Source organism: Muntiacus reevesi, chromosome 4 (genome assembly GCF_963930625.1).
Source record: "Muntiacus reevesi chromosome 4, mMunRee1.1, whole genome shotgun sequence".
Taxonomy (NCBI): domain Eukaryota; kingdom Metazoa; phylum Chordata; class Mammalia; order Artiodactyla; family Cervidae; genus Muntiacus; species Muntiacus reevesi.
Window position 1 is genome coordinate 40,763,512 of NC_089252.1, and position 24,470 is coordinate 40,787,981.

Here is a 24,470-nt window from a genome sequence, read left to right on the forward strand (position 1 = left end):
CCCACCCTGCCATATTTGATTTGGAAAAGCACCCCTTAAAGTAAGGGCCAGTCCGACCACCCCATTCACTGAATGTAGTCTAGGGGTCAGCCAGACCACCTCAACCTGTTGAGCGTGAGCAAGACACCTGCAGCAGCTACAACATCCTCTTGGAGGTGTTTCCATAGCCAGAATCCAGAGCTCAGGACCTCAGGTGCTGCTGGCAACAAGCTTCAAGCCCGTGGACATCAAACATACTGATGAACAGGCCCCTGTGTCTTCTTTAATCAGCTGGTTGGAATGAAACCAGCCTGCCTGGTTTACCAGGTTCGTTTTCCTACAGCCAGATGCTTAAGTTCCATCTGGAGCAGGACGGGTACATCTGGGTTACCATCCCTGGGCGTTGGACGGTACCCAGCTTGGTGGGCTCCCGGCTGAGGGTCCATTTGAGCTCAGACCTCCCCTGAGTTCTCTTGCTCCTGACCCTACCCAGAGCCCCCCAGTGACAGTGTCATTTTCTAATTGGATTGTTTTTAGCTACTGAGTTCTATGAGTTCTTTATATATTGTGGTTATTAACCCCTTATCAGACACATGATTTACAAATACCTCCTCCCATCTGGTAGGCCATCTTTTTGTTTTGCTGGTGGTTTCCTTCACTGTGCAAAATCTTTTTAGGTTGATGTGGTCCCTTTTGTTTATTTTTGCTTTTCTTCCCCCTGCCTGAGGAGACATCCAGAAAGAAAAATTACTGAGACCAGTACTGGAGAACATGGCCTATGCTTTCTTTGGGGAATTCTGTGGTTTCAGGTCTTACATTCAAGTCTTTAATCTGTTTTGAGTTTGATTTTTATGTAGGGTGTGAGGTAGCAGTCTGGTTTGATTTTTTTCTGTGGAGCCGTCCAGTTCCCCCAACACCAGTTCTTAAAGAGACCATCCTTTCTCCAGTGTACGTTCTTTGCTCCTTTGTCATAAATTAGTTGTCTCTATGTTGTGGGTTTGTTTCTGGGCTGTCCATTCTGTTCTCTGGAATTGGCTTCTTAGAAGAGATTGGGTTCAATCTGAGGCTGCCAAGGGGAAAAAAAAAGTGGGGATTACATAAAGGTCTGAAAAGCCGAAAATCTCCGTGTGGATTTGACTGGGGTGGAAGGTTTGACACTGCTGGGAACAGGGAAGAAGTGGGGTGGATCGCAGAGGGTGTGGAGGCAGACTGAGTGTGAACTTCACTCCCTGAAGAGCAGGATGTGAGTCAGCAGCTGTGGCCTGCAGGTGAGGGGCGGGGACAACCAGGGTGGGGGCACAAGGGTCACTCGTGCACCCCAACTGTGATTTGGATGCAACTCCCAAGCCCCAGCTCTGGTCAAGGACCACTTAATGTAGCCTCGGTCTCAGCCCTGCTGCATGCTGCTGTCACTTCTGGTTAACACTTTCCTCCAGTGTATTTCCATCAAGTAAATAGGCATCTTGAAGTGAATTTTGATAACACACCGAGAAAAGGCTTTACTCAATTTGTCCGAGTTCTGACGTGCTACATTCTTCACAAATCATTTTAAGTACATTTTATTTAAATGTCTTTGGTACCAGTTGTTCAAAGGCACTTAACAGAATAGTTTCATGTTTTTACAATCCCCCCCACCCCCCAGCAGAAGAACTCTGCGGTTCTGAGATACTGGGGTAGGGCGGCCAACAGAGAAGAAAAGAGCAGTGAATGGCTGTCTTGTGCCAGGATCCAACAGAAGGGGATCCCAGTGTCCAGAGTAAAAACACTCTGCAAACAGAACTATCCTCAGCTGTAGTAGGAAGCAGTTAAAAGAAAGCACAGTAAATTGCTCTTTAACTGCTTTTCTTAAAGTGACTGTGGTGGGAGTGACTCTACAATAAATAGTAACTTGTTTTTGTCTTGCAGCTCTGTGTCTTAGTAGGAGTGAAGGGTCTACAAGTGGGACTCTTAGATCTTGTGAATTTTTCCACATCACAGGCAGTGGTGTGTTTAGGGAGTCAACCCTTTAAAATTTAGTCATGGGCTTCCCTGACGGTCCAGTGGTTAAAAATCTGCCTGCCAGTGCAGGGGAAATAGGTTCAGTCCCTGGTACACATACTGAGGAGCAACTAAGTGCTGTAACTACTGAGCCCATGAGCCCAAACTACTGATGCCGTGTACCTAGAAGGAGCCCCTGCTCTCCCCAACTAGAGATTGCCAGCACGCAGCAATGAAGACCCAGTGCAGCCAAAAATAAATCTTTTTTAAAAAACCATAAAAAGTTTTAGTCACACAAAACTGCATAATTTGGGAAGTTCTTTTAAAATTCCTGTTCTATATATTATTTTAGGAGCCCCAAATTTAAGAAGTCCTTCTACGCCATGTGGGTAATACACCAGTTGAACCAAAGATTAAGGTGGAAAACCTACAGAAACTGACTGCTATAGTTTTTACTCCTTAGGCTCTCAGCCATCTGGGGGGATTTGCAGCTTCTGTGGCACAATTGTGAACTCAGAGGACCATCCTGCATCAGTGACAGTTCAGAAGATGCCTGGGAAATGTTCACTGATGCCTGTCAGATCCCAGGTGGAAGTGGTAAAGAGCCCGCCGGTCAATGCAGGAGACATGAATCACAGGTTCAATCCCTGGATTCGGAAGATCTTCTGGAGAAGGGCATAGCAACCCACTCCAGTATTCTTGCCTGAAGAATCCCACAGACAGAGGAGCCTGGCAGGCTATGGTCCGTAGGGCTGCAAAGAGTCAGATACGACTGAAGCATCTTGGCACGCATGCATGGAAGAACCCTAACACCCATGCCTGGGCTCAGGAGTAGGGGCGTGAGGGACAATTTCCCTATGTCTATGTCAGGAGGGTACTCCTACAGCATCCGCCTTGGGATGATGGTCTCTGATCTTTCAGGAACGCTTGATGTCTTTTTTGTTGACCACATTTCATTGTTTCTACTTGTACCAGTCACTGCCATCTAATAGACTCACTCACCTCCTCCTCTCTGTCTGTATCCAGTGTGAAAGTGGGTGCCCCCTAAACTCTGACTGGAGCTGAAGGACTTCCTGCCTGGTCTGATTTTCAGTTCCTTCCAGCCCTTTCAGAGAGAATCAGCATCTGTCACATGTTCATGTTAGATCTCCCTGCTGAGAGGAGGACCGCCTCAAGTTATCACAGCCCCGCACTGGGAGGGAGGCGGCTCATCCCCTGCCCCTGCCAGAGCCCCCAGGGCCTGGAGCCCCACCACCACTGTGCAGACACATCTCCCCCTCCATCACAGACACAAGGCTCTTGCCCTGTTCCTTCCCCGTGAGGTGGTCAGGGTGGATTTTGAGGGCCCTCTGGTACACCAGATACAAGGCCAGCAAGGACTGGGCTGAACCCCACTGTGGTTTTCACACCAGGTTGAGCTATCAGGTGTCCCCTCCTGAGCCCCTCCTCCAGGAAGCAGCTCCAGGGCCTGCGGTGCTGGCCGGGGAGGCTGCTATGGCCGTGGGGAGGTGCCCACCCATCACTGCGCAGAAGCTCCTGAGCACACAGGCTGAGGGGAAGCCTCCGTGGCTTTACTCCACATCAGAGCAGTGGACTTGAGCCATTCAGCAGGAATGTCAGGCCAGTCCCCTCCTGGTCCTCACACGCTCTGCTCCTCCCACCCGGAACATGGTCCCGTGCTCACTGGTTACCAGCTCCATGTCTTCCGGGGCCCCCCTGTATCCCCTAGGTACCCCCGTGTCCTCCCAGGCCTCGCAGCACCTGCTCGCCTCATCCCAGAGACACACAGGGGCCGAGCCAGGTGCTAGGGAAACCCATCCAATGGGACAGAATGGTGGGTCCTGAATTCAGAGGGAGAGACAGATAACAGACAAATATGTGTAGAACCTGTCAGGTGGTAGTAATCACTATGTAGGAAGAGAAAGCTGGGTGGGCATGAAGGTGGACGTGATTGGGGGTGGGAGTGGGAGGACCCACACATGCTGTGTCCTGCCCTCCCTCCAGCCCTCCACCAGTGATGCATCGGACCATGGGGAGCAGACTATCCCCCCACTCAGGCTCAGCCTGTGCACACCCGACTCCCACTGATCCCCAGTCTTACTGGGCCAGTCTGGCCTTTTATGTGCCTGCACAGCGGCCATCCACCAGCTTAACCTTGCAAGGACTCCAGTCTTGCACAGGGGAAGAAAGGAGAGAGGGGAAGGGTCTAGCACCCCCTCAGCACCGTGAGGACATGACCTGCTGGGGAGACGTGTGTTGAGGAATGAAGCGTGAACCTGCTGGTCCATGGCCTCCCGGTTCCCCTGGGTTCAAGGGAGCCTCCCAAACATGGGTACCTGCCTCCCAGCCCAGAGGCATTCCCAGCATGTCTTGCTTTTTTTCCAGTTTCCTGGAGAGAATCGACAGTGTCAGCCTGGTGGACTACACACCCACAGACCAGGTAGGTGGGGTTGGGCCACAACCACAGCCCAAACCTGGGAAGACTGGAGGGTCTCTGCTCCCTGCCTCCCACCACCCAGAGGTCTGGGCTCCTCACCCACCCCAGCATCCATCCCTCTGTGAGGCTGACCCAGGAGCTGTTACCTGGGCCTTGAGTCCCTGGAGTCTTGTCTTCAGACTCCTCATCAGTTCAGAGGGGCCACTGTCCCAATTCTGGATTTTGCGGTGACTGATTGACATCCTAATGGATTTGGTCACCAGCAAAGAAACACCGACACCTGACTGGCCTGCAGAGGTGTCAGATGGTGAAACCGTACAGCCTTCTTATCCCCTTGGGAATACAGCATCTTTTATGTTAGAGACTAGAAATACAGGAGAAGACAGAGTCTGAAACCAGCCAGCACCCATGGGAACCTGACCCGGAGCAAGAGCCGGCAGGACAGGCCCCGCTCCCCAGACCCCAGGCGGCTGTCAGGGACCCGTGTCAGTAGAGGACACGCAGAAGAGATTAGAAGAAATTCCTAAAGGAAAGAAGGCTAAGCCATCAAGACTGTAAACGAGACCAATATGTAACTGTGACTTTCTCTGGGGAGTGAGACCGAGAATGTCTGTCAAGTGTTTAATTTCCTTTTCTGATGGAGAGAACTTCACGGCCTGTGGCTGCCCCGGGGCTACCTCCTAAGGACGGGGTCTCTGGGTTTGCTCCCCTCTCTCTGCCCCCAGGACCTTCTCAGGTGCAGAGTTCTGACCTCAGGGATTTTCGAGACCAGATTCCAAGTGGACAAAGTCAACTTCCAGTAAGTGCGTGGGCAGAACCCCTGGGGCTGGGTGGTGGGTCATCCTGGGCGGGCAGGCACTGCCACAGCCCTTGCACACCCTGGAGTGCAGGTGATCAGTGCGGAGAGAAAGGTACCTGAGCTCCACATTCTGAGAGGGTGAGCCAGCCTGGGCAGGTGCAGAAGAGGAGGACGCAGGCAGGGGGCTGCCCTGGGAGGACAAGAGCCGAGAGCTACTGACCGACCACAGGGCAAGGGTCGGGAGGAGAGAAACACTGGGTGTGGACACCCATCGGGGCCAGACAGGGAGGCCCCGTGGGGCCAGTCCACAACGTCACTAGGCAAGGAGAGCCTTGGACCAGGTGGGGGAGCAGCAAAGGAGGAGCATCCACCACCCCTGGTCAACCCCCCAACCCCATTCTTCCCCAGCATGTTTGATGTCGGAGGCCAGAGGGATGAGAGAAGAAAATGGATCCAATGCTTCAACGGTGAGTTCTCCACTCTCTCAAGAAAATGGGAATGAACCCACCTCCACTCCCACTGCTTCCCACTAGCTCATCATCAAGCGCCTTGACCAAGGGTCCCCTAGACACGGGAGTCCGGCATCCTGGGTCACACTGTCCCTGCTGCTTTGGGGGCCGGGTGCTGTCACTGAGGGAGCTCTCCCTGGAGACATGGAGCATCACTGCTGTGAGTCACCCAGGTGCCCCTCTTCCCCACCCAGACGTCACTGCTATCATCTATGTGGCCGCTTGCAGCAGCTACAACATGGTCATCCGGGAAGACAACAATACCAACCGCCTGCGGGAGTCGCTGGACCTTTTCGAGAGCATCTGGAACAACAGGTGAGAGGTGGTGAACTCGACCTCGCCATATGTTTAGAGCTAATGCTGCTCAGCATGGCCATCTTTGTTTTCCGAGGGAGCCTTTCCTCTTGATAAATCTTCTCAAACTATAAGCAGTGTCCCTTCCAGCCCATCTAATGTGGAGACTTTCGATGGGGGTGGAACTGATAGGACTCAGTCAGGAAAATCCAGATCTGTGCGTTGGAAATCTCCAAGTCATATATATGGTTCAAAATTGGCCTTGTTTGGATTTTAACATTCAGAAAGCACCCATTCAAAGCATCCACTGATGACCAGTTGACCCCTGAGCCCCTCCCTCAGCTTGTCAGTCAAGTGATGGGTCCCCACTCAGACCCCCCACATGCCAGCTCCTCAACTGATAGCCCCAGATGCCTACCTCTCTGTTCTGTTGATGGAGCTTTAACTTCCCCTGCTTTTCTAACCCTTCCCTGGGTTGGGAAGATCCTCTGGAGAAGGAAATGGCAACCCACTCCAGTACTCTTGCCTGGAAAATCCCATGGCCGGAGGAGCGTGGTAGGCTACAGTCCATGGGGTCGCAAAGAGTTGGACATGACTGAGCGACTTCACTTTCACTAGTAAATTACACCACACAAATCCGAGTGCACTTACTGCCTACATGAAGCTTAGTTTTGGTGCCAGTACAGCCTGGTGGGGCAGAGTTATCCTGGTGGAGAGTTTATCCTTATGGGAGTGTCCTGCATGCAGATGGAGTGGGGGCCGAGGTGACGGGCTGTCGAGAAATCCAAGCCCCTCACCTCGTCCAGAGGGTGGCACGTCGCCTCACCCTGCTCCTGCCAAGGACCTGCATCTGTGCACTTGCTTCTCCTTCCAGGTGGTTGCGCACCATTTCCATCATCTTGTTCCTGAACAAACAGGATATGCTGGCAGAAAAAGTGCTGGCGGGGAAATCAAAAATTGAAGACTATTTCCCAGAGTACGCAAATTATACTGTTCCTGAAGACGGTAAGATTCTGAAACAAGTTATCTCGGAATTATGGGAAAGAATTGCTCTTTCAACAGCACTGTGACTGTAATTCCCGAATCTGATGAATCTGGGAAATTTAGTTAATTTAGATCCATCTTCTTGACCCCTGCCCACTCTTAAGTTACTAGACCATTCAAGTGTCCGTAGGGTCCCATGTGTGAAAATTTCAGTCTGACTTGGTCCACACTTGGGCAGGCGGAGGGAGGGCAGCTTGGTGTGGGTGAGGGTTGACAGAGACTCTGCCTCCCGGGCTTATGTGGGTCAGTCCGCGTAGGCCTGCCCGCTGACCCGCACAGACTGAGAGGGAGCCACTGTCTGAGCTCTCCTAGCCAGGCCTCTGTCCCCAGCGATGACTCCGGCCATAGCACGGTGACTTCATCAGACAACCAACTGTCCCAGGAGTCAGTCAGTGCTGCAGCCTAGAAGGTCCCATCCGGCAAACCTTGGAGGATTTGTGCCCCTTTTCAGGGACTGTTTCTGGGTTTTGAGTTTCCTGGGCCACCCCCCATCCTGCCCCCAGAGTCTGCAAGGAGGGGTTTGCTTAGAGCACAATAACCCCACTTCTCATGGTTTAGTCCCAAAAGGGATGAAGCCGAATGAGGGGGTCTTCCCAGAGACTTCAGTTAGAAGGGAAGAAATCCGTCTAGGTCTCTGCACCAACTTCAGCCAGCCTGGCGGGGGCTCCCTGGGCCGGGGAGCAGCTGCCCGCCGTGTGGTGGGGTCGCCGTCCACCTCACAGGCCGGGCCTGCTCTGACCTCTCCGGGAAACCAGCCTCCTGCCACCCTCACCCTGTCTGGTCAGCACGTTTCCTGCTAAGGTCGCAGGATGAGGCCGCAGGATGACCTGGGGGTGCAGGCGGTCGGGGGGCGGGGCTCCCCGTTCAGTGAGACACTTCATCTGATGTGACTGGACGTCGTCTCCCATCAAAATGACCTGGGAGGAGGAAGGAAGATTTCCGCTGCATGGCCGAAGGCCCTCCGCCTCTCATGTCCTCCGTTAAGCTGTATCCGTTTCACGGCTCTTAAATCAAAGCTCCTTTCATCTCCTCCAGCGACGCCGGATGCGGGAGAAGACCCCAAAGTCACGAGAGCGAAGTTCTTCATCCGGGACCTGTTCCTGGTGAGCGCTTCCCCACCCTCTGCCTTCCGGCTACCTCGGCCTGCACGGCTGCACGGCTCTGCGCTCAGCCTCCCACGGCTCCTTTCCTCTCCCCCTTTCCTCTCCGCGGAGTGATGAGCCCGTCGAGCCTCCGAGGCGTGGACTTATGACCTCAGGTCACACGGCTTGTCAGCAGCACCGGTTAGGGTGCAGGCCCCGGGGCGGCCCCGAGACAGCCACCCATCCGCATGTCGCCTTTTCCCAAAGGGACGGAGTGGGGGGGGGGGAGGTTATTCCCCCTCGGCTCAGGGGTCATATAGAAACAGACCCACTCAGGTTTAAATGTCCTCATTTTGAAAAGAAACTTTGTATTCTGAGCTGATTTCCAATTTGCATAGAAAGTGGGTTCGGGGGCGCTCGCCCCTGGCACTGACACCCCCTATCCCTGCCCCCCGCCCCCCCACCGCGGAGCTGACGGCCGTGTTCCCACAGCGCATCAGCACGGCCACCGGCGACGGGAAACACTACTGCTACCCTCACTTCACGTGCGCCGTGGACACGGAGAACATCCGCCGCGTCTTCAACGACTGCAGGGACATCATCCAGCGGATGCACCTCAAGCAGTACGAGCTCCTGTGAGGCCCCGCCCCCCGCTGCCCCGCCCCCGCCCCGCCCCCACCTCCCAGGCCCGCCAGGCACAACTCAAGGAGTCCCGTTCGTCCGCCCCGGGGCTATCTGCGGGGCTCTCCTGACCACGGGGCCCCCAGCCACCTCTGTCCCCATTCTTCCCCCAACCCTGGTCTGTGTAGGGGTGGGGGCCCCCTGACTCGTGGAGAAGTTGTTAGATGGGGAGACACGATAGCTCAGGCCTGCTTCCTGGTCCAATGGGCCCCTGACTCAGGGGAGACCCTGAGCCGCAGTGGAGTTCAGTTCCATCTCCAGGGGAGGCCAGCTTCAGCCTTGTTGCTGGAGCCCTTTGATCTTCCACGTGTCGGCAGAAAGCCCCCACTCACTGGGGCCACGTTCCTCCAGTTCACATGAGTCCCATCGTGGTCCCCCAGACTCCACTGCTGTGGCAGCGCCTCCTGTAATAGGTTCTTCCTGTTGCTGTTTTATTGTTGGTTTATTACACTGTACAGACCACAAGATGTAATATTATTTTGATAACTAACTACTCAAGGAAAATCCCTATAGATCTTCGTGCCTTGACTGTGGCTGTCCCTGTAAAGAAACGCGTTTCTGTTGTGCTGAACAGTCATCCTCATCACTGCACTTGCTTTGAGGAAGAGAACAAATGGTGTATGTAGAGCTTAGGGGTTTATCAGGCTGGTACTCTTTATAATACTCATTGATCAGTAGATATGTGTATATACGTTTATATAAATATTTGTAAGTGACACACAGTAATCCTCCATCTCTCACAGAATGCCATGCCCACAAGCCTCTTTCAGGGAACCAGGGACATTTTTCTATCCAGAAAACATGTTTCTCCATTATCTGGCTATTTACAGACTTTTTCAAGGCCACCTGTTCCCCTAGTCCAAGCTTCTTTACTACTTCCTTGAGCACAGGTCCCATCATAAATAAATAGCAAGGAAAAGACAAGGGTTTCAGGCTGTGTCTGGCCTGTGGGGAGTCAAAGGACAGACTCTGATTTGCCTTTTGAAGAAGAAACACGACAAAACCTTTATTTGAAACACAAATACAGCTGTTCCTCAACCCTGAAAGACCTGCAAATGCAGCCTTGTGAGCTCCATCCAGCACAAGACCTCAAAAGCCAGCCTCGTCTGTCCACCGCCCCAAGGCTGGTGCTCTCAGGTCAAGGATAACCTGTTAAAACTGTCTGAGGTCATATCTCAACAACATGGATGCCGACATTAACTTCCATTTCATCTTTATGGTCTTTATGTTTTAAAGTTTACTCTCTAAAGCAGCATCTTACAATCTTTTGTAAACTCATCCACATTTACACACTAGTTTTCCATGAAATAAAGGATGACAGCTTTACAGACAGTGCACCATCACATATTTTGAATCATTATCACTGAATTTGGGCTCCTGCCATCCTTGATTGTTCCATTAAACTCTCAGATGAACTGAGACTTATAAACGAGAAACAATCTTCAGTTTTCCATTGCATTTTCACAGTACAACATGAAGAGAATCTGAAGAGCTACAGTCCCAATATATACCCAAAAGAATGAAACTGTATTTTTATATGAATTATAATTCAACAATTCCCCTGTAACTAAACTTCCTATTTAGAGAAGTCTGATTGAAGAGCTAGATTCTCTCAAACACACACACACACACACAGATTTTATGAGGCTTAAAACTACCACGGCATATTTATTTTTAAATACCAAAAGCCTCTTCCTGGTCCATTTTTTCGAGTTTCTTTTGATCACTGACAGGCATTCAATCAGATTTAACAACTTCGAGAGGAAATTACACTCTTCTAAAAATCTGATTCCATTAATTTAGCACAGAAATAAAGAAGTCTGTGAGAATAATATATTCTTGCTTGTAGCATATGTATTTTAAGCACACGACTTTATAAAACAGAAACTTGAGAACATTCACAGGAGGGCAGACGCAGACCCCACATATGTGTACAGCTGACCCTCCATCCTGGGAAAGAGTCCTGGGTAAGGGAGGCTGTCCAGTGCATGCCAGTGATCACACGCAGCTTCTGCACACTGTACAGAGTCTCTGATCACACACACACTTGTTAAACAAGCAGACAGACCCGGTGTAGAGACAGGTCCCATTTCTGCAGCTTGGGAACAGCACTGATCCTGCAGGGCCTGACACAAGTGATCCGGAACCCAGGAGTGGTGCCCACAGCCCACTGTAGTCTCATCGTCCATAAGCACTGCCCAAAGTTTCTTTTCTTTGGCTTTGGAACTTAATACTGCTAACAGCAAAAGTCTGCTGCTACTCACATGGTCTTAAATTTTCTGAGCACCCTCCGACCAAAATGAAAAGGTGCAGACACCAGCCCAGTGGGGATTAACGTGATGAGCATGAGGCACCCGGCTGCCACACAGTACGTAGTCAGAACCATGTCCTCGCGCGGCAGGTAGCACTTGGCCAGGGCGTAGTCCACAGGCGTGATGCTGCCCTGGGGAGCAAGCAAGACCATCAGCTGCCCGGATGGCACCAACACGCAGACACGAGCAAGGGAGTGAGCCGCTGGGCCCAATGAACCTGAGACCAAGGACACCGCAGGCCACACTGCCGCCATCCCACATGCTGGGTCCCGGGGGCTGAGTGCACATGGCCTGGGAGCTGGTCCCCCACTGGATCTAGCACCTAATATGGGGTGGGGAGGTCCTCTAAACCCAGAGGCCATGCAGGAGAGGATTCAGAGAGGCCTGGAAACTTAGATCAGTGGTCATCCAGGAACAAAGATGACATGGCTGTTTTTCATGCCACTTGATGCTGAAGTAAGCAACCTATCACCTAGAAATGCATGTGCGTGGGGCATTTCAGTGGGCGTTTTTTTTTGGTAGACAATTTTGCCGTGTGAAATGACGGTGGGGAACGTTCTTTTACTTTCAATTTGAAAACAGGTTTTCCCCATCTTGTTATTAAGTAAAAACTCCTGATGTGAAAGCACTATTACCTGGACATGGACTCAGGGCTCAAAGAAAGGAGCTGAAGCTTTAGGTCGTCAGTAATGTCCCTCACAAACGTACAAGACCCGCAGCATCTGTCTGTCAGCACAAATAGGCGTGTGTGGAAAACAAGACAGGATGACCCTGTCTACTTAGAAAACAGAAGGCAGAGCTCCCGGGGGCACTGCTGTCCTTGCCGGACGAGACACTGTGAGATGGTCCCCTCACCACCCCACCAGGAACAACTGTCCCCTGAGAGGGGTTCACACTGCTGGGTGTGCTGGGAGGGGTGTGGTTACAGCTTCTGTATCCTTTCACAGATTGCATTGCAGCAATTCATGCTGCAATTCAGTAGGTGATCACTGTGCTGATTTAAATACTGTGGAAGCTTTGAGACGAAAATAAACATTCACGTACCATGATGAAACTGGGGTTGTTTCTGTTCCTCCAACTGAAGGACGGCACGCTGACCTCCAGGATGCCTGCCCCGTGCTGGACCTCGCAGGCGCTGTGCGTGTGGCCGCTGAGGACCAGGCGCGGCCGCAGCCACCACAGCAGCTGTGGTGGCAGTGGAGGCAGTGAGAGGTTGCCGGGGCTTGGGGATACACACACACCCCCAGCTCCCTCTGCCCTCAAGTCCTTAAGTCTGTTCAGATGCCATCAAAAGTAAGCCCAGGCTCTCAGGGAGAATCTATTTTTCCATCCCAGATTGCATGGTTTTAATTAAATTCTTTTTTATAAATATTTTAATCCATTTCACAAATGCATAGTTTGTTTTATATATTACATACACCATACAGTATACAAATATTAGTGTGTAATATATTTAGGAAGGACATTCTAATTAAGTCTTAAAGACTTTACTCTTCAGTCTCATTCACTGTCCTAGATACATGTTGGTGGGAAACAGAAGAAACAAGAGCTGAGACTATCATCACCCAGATCTTAGGAACAGGAGTGGGTTTCCCACGGGGGAAGAGGATGAAATGCCTGTGTAGGCACCACCTGCCCCACCCTGCATCCCTACGTCCCCGCTTACCTTCCGTGAGACCTCCTGGGATAGAACGTCATAGCGCTCCTTGAAGAGGGTGTACTTCTCGTCGGGGGGCGCTGCGTCCTCCCCAGAGCAGTTGGCATCGTTTTTCCGGTAAAGCGGGAAGTGCTGTCCAGGCCAGAGAAGGGTCAGGGGACCATGAGACCCAGCGCTTCCCCCACACACTTGTAGGCCGCCAGGTGGGGACCCCTCACCTGTAGCAGGATGGGGGCTGAGGCTGGCAGCCGCTGTCTGTCTCCACACCCGTGGGGGCGATGCTCCTGCAGGTCAGAGGCCAGGCTCTTCACTCACTGGACACTGGACGGTGGGAGGGAGGGGGAAGCAGGGATGGCCGTGCCCCCAGAGTGGGGCAGGGGTTGGGGGGTGTCCTACCTCCTGGGAGCAGTTCAGCCAGTGAGAGATTTCCAGGAGCTCAGCCTCTGCCCTGGAACAAATGTCACAGCCGTCCCCTTCCAGCGCGACGCTGTTGACCATCACGAAACTGCAGAGAGGCAGGAGGTCAAGCCATGGGCACTAGCGCTGTCTGCAGGCACCTGTGCTCTGGGACCCGGAAGCTGCACCCCACAGAGAAGATATCCCAGTCCTGATGCACTGTGCCTGCAGCTGCAGATGATGCTAAGAGGACAAGACAGCATTTCTGGGAGTCGAATCCAAGACGGGAAAGGTTTTTTCCACCCTAAACTAGTAAGAGGCCCCAGGTGACCACTACACTCAGCACCTGACCTTGTGTCCCTGGGCCTGGGATGTAAGGTGGGGAAATGACAGCCACCACAGCCCTGGCTCCCTGTGGGGGTGATGTGGAATAAGACATCAGAGCAGAGCCTAAGACCAGGCGGGGTGGTGGTGGTGGGGGCAGGCGGGGAGGGGGACTGGCAAAGCTAACTGGGCCAAGGAGTCCAAACCCAGATGACAGCAGGTCAGTTGAGGTGTCCTGGGGCCTCCTACCTCAGGGACATCGTCACAGACACATTAAATGTGCCATCGTGTCCTGCACACGTCCACTGGCCACAAAGAGGTGCCTGGCGTTTAAAGAATTCGGAGGTCGGGAGTCGATTAACCCCATGATCTGTAAGACGGCCATCGTTGTTTACACTTTCTTAAGTCACATTCTAGGGGTCTTCGTTAAGAATTCACAGATAATACTCACTTAATTCCTTTCCAAGAAAATAGCCTTTCAGGGCTGAAAACTTTCTCAAATCGTTTTATTCTGTATGTGTCCATCCTACATTCAATTGTGAAAAGAAATATTTTTCAGAACAAGTCATTCTTAAAACATCCACAGAATTAACAAGAACACAGGAAAAATAACATCCAGGACCTGAAGGCCCAACCAGCACGTTGGTTCTGAGCTCCCACTCACCCTGGGTAAGCAGGGTGCTGCCACCACTGTCCCGGCCAGGGGCCTGGAGTTCAGAATCCGGGGCCCAGGGTGATTGACTTTATCCCCAGAGCTCCAGCTCCCTCACTGGTAGAGTGGGTAAAGCAATAAAAATAACAGGTAAAGAAAGAGACTGAATGTATGGAAGCGCTGTGCTCCCAACAGGCCGGTGCCATGTAAACATCAGCTATTAAAGCCCAAATCGTCTTGTTTTCTGATTCCCAAAGAAAACGGGTCACAAAACATTAAGTTCAAGCGAGAACCACTCTGGGGCACATACAGCTCGGTGGTGGGACTGGTGAGGGATGTGCAGGAGCCCCCAGCACCTGACCCCACAGGCAAGGCCCCCCTGGGCTGGGCAGGGGGAAGGCGCCTCCGCTGACCACTCACTGGTAGTGGAAGCCGATGTCGTGGTTGCCAGCCACGGCCCACAGCTGCACGTGGGGCGGGTGTCGGAACACCTTCCAGAAGCGGCCCACATCGTCCGCCCAGGCCTGCAGAGAAAAGTGCACAGTTCAGCCCGGGGGACCGCCCTGCCAGGTTGTGAGGGTGGGAAGGTCGCTCCCTGCCGGGATCAGGCATCCATAAAGCCAATGTGCAGAATTTCAACCATTCTTTTCCCAAGACGAAACTAACCATTTAACCTGGTGCCAAGGTTGAATGAAACAGTTTATCTCCCCAAACCATCCTCTTCACACACCCGCTACCTCAATGTCGCCTGACAGCCACGCACAGACCCCAGGCTGAGGACCCCTCAGATCGGGACATGTCCTAAAAATGGCTACAGAAACATCAAGCTCAGGGTGAGCCTCCCAGGAATGAGGACCAGTGCCTCCCTCAGGGTTACGCTCCCTGAGGCTGGGTGGAGGAGGGGGACCGACAAGAGCTGGGGGAAAGAAGGAAGCCAAAAGGTCTCTCTAGGGTTTTCTGACTTTACTGTTAAAGCCTGAGATGATGTTTCAGTCCTTATTTTTATTAAGCCTAAAAACCAAGCTGGACAAACACTCTAGGCTGGATGATACCTAGCTGAACAATAGTCAACTTTGTCCGAAAGTCTTAAATTTGGCCCAACCTAGAGAAATAAACTGGACAGATTCCTTCAGTACTTTACAAAGACTTTAACAAATAATACTTAAAGTTAGAAAAACATAAAACTAGAAAAATATAACATGTTCCCCTTAATTTTCTAAAGCAGCATTTATATCCAAGCTCACCCTACAACCAGTTGCTTTTTACACACAGTGTTTCCATGGTTTCACAATTAGTTCTGGACTAGATGAAACCAATGACTCGGGGCAGAAGGAGAAGGGGGCAACATAGGATGAGATGGTTAGATGGCATCACCGACTCAGTGGACGGTGATCCATTCATCAAACTCCAGGAGATGGTGAAGGACAGGGAAGCCTGATGTGCTGCAGTCCATCGGTCACAGAAAGTCAGACACAACTTAGTGACGGAAGAACAACAACCAACATTGCAACCCCATGAACAGGGGTTCCCATCAGATCTGAACCAGGACTTTCTTTCTACAGCATTTGAAGTGTCCCAGTAAATTTCAGTTAATTTTTTAAAATATCTTCCAAAACCATCTGGAAGATATTTTTTAAAATTAACTGAAATTTTTTTAAAAAATATCTTCCAAAACCATCAGGCTTCCCTGATAGTCAGTTGGTAAAGAATCCACCTGCAATGAAAGAGACCCCGGTTCGATTCCTGGGTTGGGAAGATCCACTGGAGAAGGGATAGGCCACCCACTCCAGTGTTCTGGGGCTTCCCTTGTGGCTCAGCTGGTAAAGAATGTGCCTGCAATGTCAGAGACCTGGGTTCAGTCCCTGAGTTGGGAAGATTCCCTGGAGAAGGGAAAGGCTACACACTCCAGTATTCCGGCCTGGAGAATTTCATGGACTGTATAGTCCATGGGGTCACAAAGAATCGGACACAACTGTGCGACTTTCATTTTCACTTTTCAAACCATCAGTGACTGATCATAGCAGCAAGAATGGTGCTTTTCTTTCCCCCATTAATCCCAAGAATGCAGTATGCCAAGCATTCTTGCCAGCAAACGTGAGAAGAGCCTTGCCCTCTGGTTCCTGGAAAGCGCTCAGCACCTGGTCTCACCTGAGGGCAGAGCGATCTCCCACCAGCAACCCCCCCACCTCCCTCAGAAAAAGCCCATGACCTCACAGGCAGCACAGCCTCATAAGTGTTAAGTCAAACCACACTTCAGCGGGCATCCTGAACTCTGGGGACGACCCAGACGCTTCCCTCCTGCGGACCTTCCATTCTGAGAGGGTCATGGGGAGCATCTGAAAACCTTCACAGACGTCTCCTACACAGACAAACAGGACCCAGGACCGGCAGGGACACAGAGCCTATGACGGCGGACACCGCAGCCCCCACGCCCAGCGCCAGTACTCCGCACACCCTGGGCTCCCTGGACCTCAGTGCAGCCCCAGATGCGGGGTCGCATGCCCACCTTGGGCGAGCTCCACTTCCCTTCATCGAAGACATCCCCCAGGATGAAGACGACTTCCGGCTGCAGTAGCCACAGTGCTGTTTGGAAGGCTCGCTCCATCTGCCACTCCCTGGAGGCCGAGAGGAAAGGAGGGGTGGGTGTGTTCCAGCTCTTGTCTACCTCACACCTCCCAAGGTTTAAACCTCTGAGAGGAAATAGAGTAGCCCTGCCTTCATCTGTCCGGCCTCCCCCACCCCCGCCCGGGGATATCCCGGGCCCCAGGATGCTCCACCCACCCCAGGAGTAAGGTCTGTTCGGGGAGGCGCAAGTGCAGTCAGGATGACAAGAAGGGGTCGGAGACGGGGCCACCGGGGCAGGAGGTGCCCCCATCAACCCTCCGGTGGCGTCACCCACAAAGGTCAAAGGGTGGAAGCGTCCCAGTGCCCACAAGCACTTGAGGTGGTGGAGACAGAAATGGATGGGGGACCGTGAGACCCCACCTGTGAGAAGAGGCCTACCGACCTGCAGAAAACTCTGAATTCGGCCCAAGTTACCTCCGCAATTTGTCCAGCCAGTGGCCTCTCACGGCCCCGAGCAGGTGGGTGTCAGCCAAGAACATGGCCCTGAGCACAGGCTCAGGGGCCTTGGGGGCCCCAAGGGCGCCAGCACCTTCGGGGGTTTTCAGCTCGGGCCAGCTGCACTGGAAGATGACAAGGTAGTAGATCAGAAATTCACAGAAGAGAAGCACGGCCAAGACAGCGGCCAAGAGCTTCAGCAGCAAGAAGCCCCTCGTCTTCAGCAAACAGAGGCACTGCCCCCTGGCCCCTAGCCGGCTTGAGGCCATAGTGCTGGCAGCCAGAGACTTTCCACGAGGGAGCCAGGCTTCTGGCCGGGTGCGGTGGTGTCCGCGTCTCCACTGTGTATCTGCAAGGAAGGGAAGGACCAGGTTATGTGTCTCCCTTGAGGAGCCACCGTCAGGGCACCGCCACTAAGAACCAGTGACTCCCAGAGCCTGTCACCCTCCCAGACCCACTGTCCTATACTTTCACAAGGACAAGCTGTCATGGCTCCGTACGAGGTCTCTACATCTGCAAGGGCCAGAGGAGCTACTAGAATGGTTCTCCCAACAAGATGACAGTTTTATCACTATTTTAATGTCATTTGGTTTCCCTGGTGGCTCAGACAGGAAAGACTCCATCTACAATGCAAGAGACCTGGGTTCCTTCCCTGGGTTGGGAAGATCCCCTGGAGAAGAGAATCGCAACCCACTCTAGTATTCTTGCCTAGAGAATCCCATGGACAGAGGACCCTGGCGGGCTACAGTCCACAAGGTCAGAGAGTCAGACAGGACTGCACGACTAACACTTTCACCTTCAGAAGTCGTTTGATGGAAGGGTGTTTGTTAAAGTCAGAGAAAAAAACAGGAAAAGTCAACAATTAACAAGTAAGTGCCAATTCCAGGATTCTCCACCACCCACCTCCACAAAAATCAACAGGCTGTATATAGCCCCCTAGAGTGTGTTACCTTTGGTGTGAATTCACCACTTCTCTACACAGGTTTTCCACAAAAGAAGTGGATGTTCACAGGCAAGGTGCCCCCTTGCTGGCTCAGAGTCAGGGTTGGACAAAGCCAGAGCCATGAATTGTGTGTGAGGATTACACACATATCCACAAACATGATTTTTCACCTGCATATCAGCCTTATGCTCTGGACAACCCTCTTTCATGAAACATTTATGTGCAGTGGTTTCTCTTCAGGAGCCTTTCAAACATTCAGATTCACCTTCACTGTAGATGAGCTTTGTATCCACTTTTGACACATCTGAAGTGAAGGGCAACATAAGGGGGGCTTGAGGGGGGCTCTCAGAGCCAGTCCTCCATGGAAGGGTCCTACACTGATGGTCAAGACGAGGATCCTGTACGTGGTGACCTGGGGGCCACAGAGAGCTCAGACATGGGAGACGCCCCAGAAGCCTGGGGGTGCAGGGGGGCTGGGCTGTGGAGACACTGACCATGGGTCCTAACTGAGCCAATAAACGCAGAAAACCCTTTCTGGGGAGGTGATTTTCCAGGATGATCTAGGAACCTGCATATGGTTGACACTAAGGGGACCAGGACACATTGTTTTAGGGCCTAAAACAATCTCCACTAAGTCCAGCTTGCAGAACGGTCCTCTTGCACCAGTAAAAGCCCAGCTTGCTCCACAGCAGTGCTCATGACACACAACCACCGAGACACAGAAAACTGCACTGCTGCTAAGTCGCTTCAGTCGTGTCCGACTCTGTGCGACCCCATAAACAGCAGCCCACTAGGCTCCTCTGTCCCTGGGATTCTCTAGGCAAGAATACTGGAGTGGGTTGCCATTTCCTTCTCCAATGCATGAGAGTGAAAAGTGAAAGTGAAGTCACTCAGTCATGTCCAACTCTTAGCGACCCCATGGACTGTAGCCTACTAGGCTCCTCCGTCCATGGAATTTTCCAGGCAAGAATACTGGAGTGGGTTGCCATTGCCTTCTCTGGAAAATTGCACAACCTCACCTAAAAACAAACAGGGCAGCCAAGAGGAATTTGGTGTACATCTCAGGAAACTCAAACAGGGGCTCTGTATCAACCTGGAGGCGTGGGATGGGGAGGTAGAGGGGAGGAAGGTTCAAAAGGGAGGGTATATATGTATACCTATGGCTGATTCATGCTGAGGTTTGACAGAAAACAACAAAATTCTGTAAAGCAATTATCCCTCAATTAAAAAATAAATTAATTTTTTTAAAAAACAGGGCAAAGAAAAAATAAATGAAAGGCATCTGCTCTCACTGCCCATCTTCTCTCAAAAGGCCTAGACTATCCTACAATCCTGAAAGCTAAGGCCCAGCAGCAGCTGAAACTTTCGAGGACCTGATGTCCCATTGGGAGGTACTGGGAGGGAGGGAGCCCATCCCTGCGGCCTCTGTGCTGTGCTTCCCGGCTTCCCAGCGAGGAAGCCTGAAAGACAAGTTGAGTGGCTCCTCCACGCCCACTGCTCCGTCATGGAACCCTGCTCCCGGCAGGCGTGGTAGGGACGGAGACCTCGGAGTACAGAGGGGAGACACCCCAGCTGCTCAGCTGGGCAGTGGACACAAGAGTGGGGTGGGACACAGGAGGCGGGGGACACAGGAGTTGGGGGGGACAGGAGCAGGAGGACACAGGGTTTGCCATTGGGTACCGCCCACAGCTGTCAGCTTAGATAAGGGCCCAGGGCCCTGCCCTTCCCCAGGCTCCTGTGTTCTTTCCTCCATAAAGAGCCCTTCAGCCAGGACCTAGAGGGAAGGAGGGAGAAAGGGAGGAAGGAGGGGCAGCAGGCCAGCCTGCTGGTACTGAGACATGTCTTCTCAAGAACACCCTAAGGCCACGTGAACCTGGTACAGTGTGATCACTGAAAAATACACAAAACTCCCCATAAGAGTGAAACTGTATTTGACAACTTCTGACACTGAATCCTTCCAACAGAATTCCTTTTCCTCAAATCTTGGAAACAGCTCTTCCTCTTTCCAAAACTCACTGTACCTTCCATCAAAGTCGAGTTCCCCTCACTGTCTTCAACGTCATGGCCACAGCTCACCCTCTTCACCTTCTGAAGTGAAGGCAGTGTTTCCAAGGCTGATGAAGTGGGGGAACAGGGCTGGGCTCGACTCCAAGACCCACACTAGGGGCCCAGACATCACTCCTACCACAGCTGCTTCTGACAGCTCCCTGCTCTCACGGAGCCTACAGTCAGCCTCACCATCTCCTTGCCCAGCTGGAAGGAAAACTGCAGCCATGGATGACCAGCCACTGCCCTGCGGCCAGCAGTGCTAGAAAGAGCAAGACCGAGCGGCCCTGGCTCCTCTTCATGCTTCACCCTCCACCACACAGAGAGAGCTGCACTGACCTGCGAGGACTGCAGCTCCACTTGGGGTCCTCAGTGAGTCCCCAACCCCCTGGGTCTCACAGGGTCACAGCACCCACCCCCACTGCTGTTTCGGACACTGACAGAATGTTCACAAAAGTGCTTTAAAAAAAAAAAAAAGTCTTTCTATTGTTGATGGGAAAATTAACCAACAGTTCATCCAAGAAAGAAATGGGAGAATTTTATTCGAGCCAGCCTGGGAGTTGGCCTTTTGCTTCTGAGCAAGGGGTCATGCATCAAATGTTTCATTGACAGTTTACACAATGCAGACCTATACATACAACTGGTGGGTGGTGAGTCACCAGGCCCCCTACAGGAAGAAGAAGGAAGCCCCTCTCTTAGGAAGGCTGGTCAGTGCAAGTGCAGGGCATGCACCAAAGGGGGGAGGAGGCCCAAATGAGCAGAGAAAAATTTTATTTTGAGACTTTCCTTATCTTGCCATCAACTATGAATTTCATCTCATTCCCATGAGGCAGGCTTATCAGAATGAGGTAAGAGTCAGGCTCACACCCTGAGGGAGTCCCTCCAGCTTGGTAAGAGGAACCAGCGGGTCCAGGGAAAGAAGGCCAGTGACCGGAGGGCCTAGGAGCCGTGGCCGCGGGGCTGACCCCACTTCTCCACCATTCACTGCGTAGTGCTTCTCATGTTTCACACCCTAAGCCCCAGATCCTTGACTCACTGAAAGTAAACCTCATGTTTTATCTCAGCCGTAACAAAACCAATGACCTAAGATCCCCACAGAGGTTTAGGAACCAATAACTGAAGCCGCCTGCCTGGCCAGGCAAGACAGTGACCGCCTGTATGAATTATCTCACAAGAGGAGGTCCCAATAAGGATAAGAAAGAATTTGAGAGGGGCCAAAAGGAGGGAGAAGATGCCAACCCATAATACATCCCACCAACCTCCCAGAAGCCCTCGAGCTGGGATGAGCCTTGTCTGAGATGCCCTCAGCATCAGGAATTGGACCTAACACGGGCCAAACAAGATGACTATCCAGTGACGACCCAGAGAACTAACCCATCACCATAAACCCTGAGACTGGGAGCAAACGACGGAGCAGGTCTCCTGGGTTCCCTGACTCCACTGTCCTCCCACTGGGTGACCCTTCCCAGTTTAAAGCCTTCTGCTTCATCAGTATCTGCTTCATCAGCTTTTATCACCATCTCAGGGTGAGCCTGACTCTTATTGTCTCCTCAGACAATTCACTTCTGAGTGTTAGACAAGAGCCCACCCTCAGGCCTGGGAGGGGTCCCCCTTCTGTAACACAGCCACTGCCTTAACCTCCGTCCTCTTCACGTCCAGGCGCTCAGAGGCAAATGCAGAGAAAATGTGTCCTTTTCTAGACTAACCTGGGTGGTGGGGATGTCTGGTCCCTCCTCAGAGCTGCCTGGGCCCAGATGCCACTGACCCTTCCTGTCTATTCAGCAAACAGGTGGAAAAGACGTGCTTATCCATCTGTATCACCAGTCTGTAAAATGAGGAAGAGGGAGGTTAGGATAAAGACTATATTCTGTGTGTTGCCTTCTCGTGATAAATGATGAACAATTCTGTCTATATTAGATTTCCTTTGCGTTAGCAGGTTTGGGCTCAAAAGGCAAAATTAATAAAATGTTACTGTTTTCTTTCTCCATGTTCAATTTGTACTGTGTATTAATGGAGGATCATTCAGCCCTTAAAAATGGAAAGAAATTCTGACCCAGACCATAACATGGATGAGCCCTGAGGATAAACTGCTGAGAGAAATAAGCCAGTCACAAACAACAAATGCTACATGAGGGCCAGGTACATGAGGGCCCTACAGCAGTCAGTCCCATAGATACAGAAGTGGGACAGTGGATGCCAGGGCATGGGATGGGGAAGACGGACAGTAATTACCTAGTGGATGTGGAGTTTCTATCTGGGAAGAGGGGAAAAGCTCTGGAAATGGATGGAGGTGATGGTTGCAGAACAATGTGAACGTACTGAAAGCCACTGAACTGTACACTTAAAAATGGTAAAACTTAGGAGATACCAGACCACCTGACCTGCCTCCTGAGAAATCTGTATGCAGGCCAAGAAGCAACAATTAGAACTGGACATGGAACAATGGACTGGTTCCAAATCGAGAAGTGAGTATTTCAAGGCTATATATTGTCACCCTTATTTATATGCAGAGTACATAATGAGAAATGCTGGACTGGATGAAGCATAAGCTGGAACCAAGATTGCCAAGAGAAAAAAAAAAAAAGATTGCCAAGAGAAATATCAATAACCTCAGATATGCAGATGATACCACCCTTATGGCAGAAAGCGAAGAACTAAAGAGCCTCTTCATGAAAGTCAAAGAGGAGAGTGGAAAAGTTGGCTTAAAACTCAACATTCAGAAAGCTAAGATCATGGCATCTGGTCCCATCACTTCATGGCAAATAGATGGGCAAATGGTGGAAACAGTGAGACACTTTATTTGGGGGGGCTCCAAAATCACTACAGATGGTGACTCCAGCCGTGAAATTAAAAGACTCTTGCTCCTTAGAAGAAGAGTTATGACCAACCTAGACAGTATATTAAAAAGCAGAGACATTACTCTGCCAAAAGGTCCATCTAGTCAAAGCTATGGTTTTTCCAGTAGTCATATATAGATGTGAGAGTTGGACTATAAAGAAAGCTGAGCGCCAAAGAATTGATGCCTTTGAACTGTGGTGTTGGAGAAGACTCTTGAGAGTCCCGTGGACTGCAAGGAGATCCAACCAGTCAATCCTAAAGGACATCAGCCCTGAATATTTATTGGAAGGACTGATGTTGACACTGAAACTCCAGTACTTCAGCTACCTGATGCAAAGAACGGACTCACTTGAAAAGACCTTGATGCTGGGAAAGATTGAAGGCAGGAGGAGAAGGGAGCCACAGAGGATGAGATGGCAGGTTAAGATGACATCACTGACTCAATTCATGAGTTTGAGAAAGCTCCGGGAGTTGGCAATGGACAGGGAGGCCTGGCATGCTGCAGTCCATGGGGTCGCAGAGAGTCGGACACAACTGAGCAACTGAACTGAACTGATGGAGATTCTGCCACAATTGTTTTTAAAAAGAAGACAAACACACGCACACAGAGGACCCTATAAGTTAACAATATCCTATAACAAAGACTTTCTTTCTGATTTAAATTCACTACTTTTATATTTAAAAAAAGGAAAAGTCTCCAGAAGTTAGATTTAGGGGAATATCACTGAGTCATTTTCTCACTTCTTTTTTTTTTTTTTCCATTTTCTCACCTTTTAAAGAATGAGACTCGTTTAAAGGTTGACTTGTGCTTCCCCAAATCAGAGCGCCTTTACCTGAAATAAAACAAAAACGTGTGTTTTATGGCTGAATAATCTTTCGTCAACTATTACTAAAGCGGAAAATGCATCACTTTCTGGAGGGCACAGTGACTGCCACCTCCTCGGACCGGACACCGAGGAGCCTGAGCCAGGCGGGAAGTAAAATGCGCTGATAATCCAGCAGCTGATGACCCACATTACGTGATTTTTGGTCAAGAACAGTTTCTTAAGTTACAGTGTAAGTATTTGCATAAAAAGCGCATATACAACATCGTTCTGTGTGGTCCAACACTCAAAGAGTAGCAGCTACCGTCCGTGACCCGGAGCAGAGTACTTCATGCACTGACTAACCTGCGTGGGGGCCGCGGCTCGCAGAGCCGGAACAGCAGCGAACGGAAGCACAAAAGCGCTGCACGCAACCTGCTCCGCGGGCCGGCGGGTAGACCCGGGGTCCCGGAGGCCCAGCCCCGCGCCGACCTCGGATCGCGGGCTCCACCGCGCGCTCGGTGCGCCTCCTTCAAGCGGCCTCCAAGGGCCGCGCGCCGAGACCTGCCCGCGGCGCCACACGAGCTCGGACCCGAACCCCCAGGCTGCAGGCGGCCGGTTGCTGGCGCGCGGGGCG

The 24,470-nt window shown here is 51.6% G+C and overlaps 2 protein-coding genes across 8 annotated transcripts in view; one reads left to right on the forward strand and one right to left on the reverse strand.

Annotated features, from left to right (window-relative positions):
- GNAL (G protein subunit alpha L) overlaps window positions 1–9,723 on the forward strand; it is a 47,351-nt gene extending 37,628 nt beyond the window's left edge. For both annotated transcript variants that reach the window (XM_065932599.1, XM_065932598.1), the window contains 7 exons: window positions 4,342–4,396; window positions 5,119–5,192; window positions 5,601–5,659; window positions 5,896–6,016; window positions 6,870–7,000; window positions 8,075–8,142; window positions 8,614–9,723. In XM_065932599.1, the coding sequence (XP_065788671.1) occupies window positions 4,342–4,396; window positions 5,119–5,192; window positions 5,601–5,659; window positions 5,896–6,016; window positions 6,870–7,000; window positions 8,075–8,142; window positions 8,614–8,760 (655 nt within the window). In that variant the 3' untranslated portion in view covers window positions 8,761–9,723. The remainder of the gene's footprint in view (window positions 1–4,341; window positions 4,397–5,118; window positions 5,193–5,600; window positions 5,660–5,895; window positions 6,017–6,869; window positions 7,001–8,074; window positions 8,143–8,613) is intronic.
- MPPE1 (metallophosphoesterase 1) lies at window positions 1–24,470 on the reverse strand. 6 transcript variants are annotated; one of them, XR_010662901.1, is made up of 14 exons: window positions 24,200–24,470; window positions 23,801–23,863; window positions 21,899–22,017; window positions 17,183–17,552; window positions 16,650–16,758; window positions 14,564–14,667; window positions 13,943–14,017; window positions 13,168–13,276; window positions 12,990–13,055; window positions 12,781–12,903; window positions 12,159–12,299; window positions 2,959–3,061; window positions 796–1,045; window positions 566–701 (listed from the first exon to the last, which is right to left on the reverse strand). XR_010662901.1 is itself a non-coding variant. In XM_065932597.1 (13 exons), exons 4-13 carry the CDS (start codon window positions 17,245–17,247, stop codon window positions 565–567), a joined length of 1,032 nt encoding a protein of 343 aa, XP_065788669.1. In that variant the 5' UTR covers window positions 17,248–17,328; window positions 21,899–22,017; window positions 23,801–23,863; window positions 24,200–24,470; the 3' UTR covers window positions 1–564. The 6 variants fall into 6 exon arrangements, 4 of the variants coding, with proteins under 4 accessions (XP_065788669.1, XP_065788666.1, XP_065788667.1 ...); XM_065932597.1 differs by lacking the exon at window positions 796–1,045 and having other exon boundaries at window positions 1–701; window positions 17,183–17,328; XM_065932594.1 differs by lacking the exon at window positions 796–1,045 and having other exon boundaries at window positions 1–701.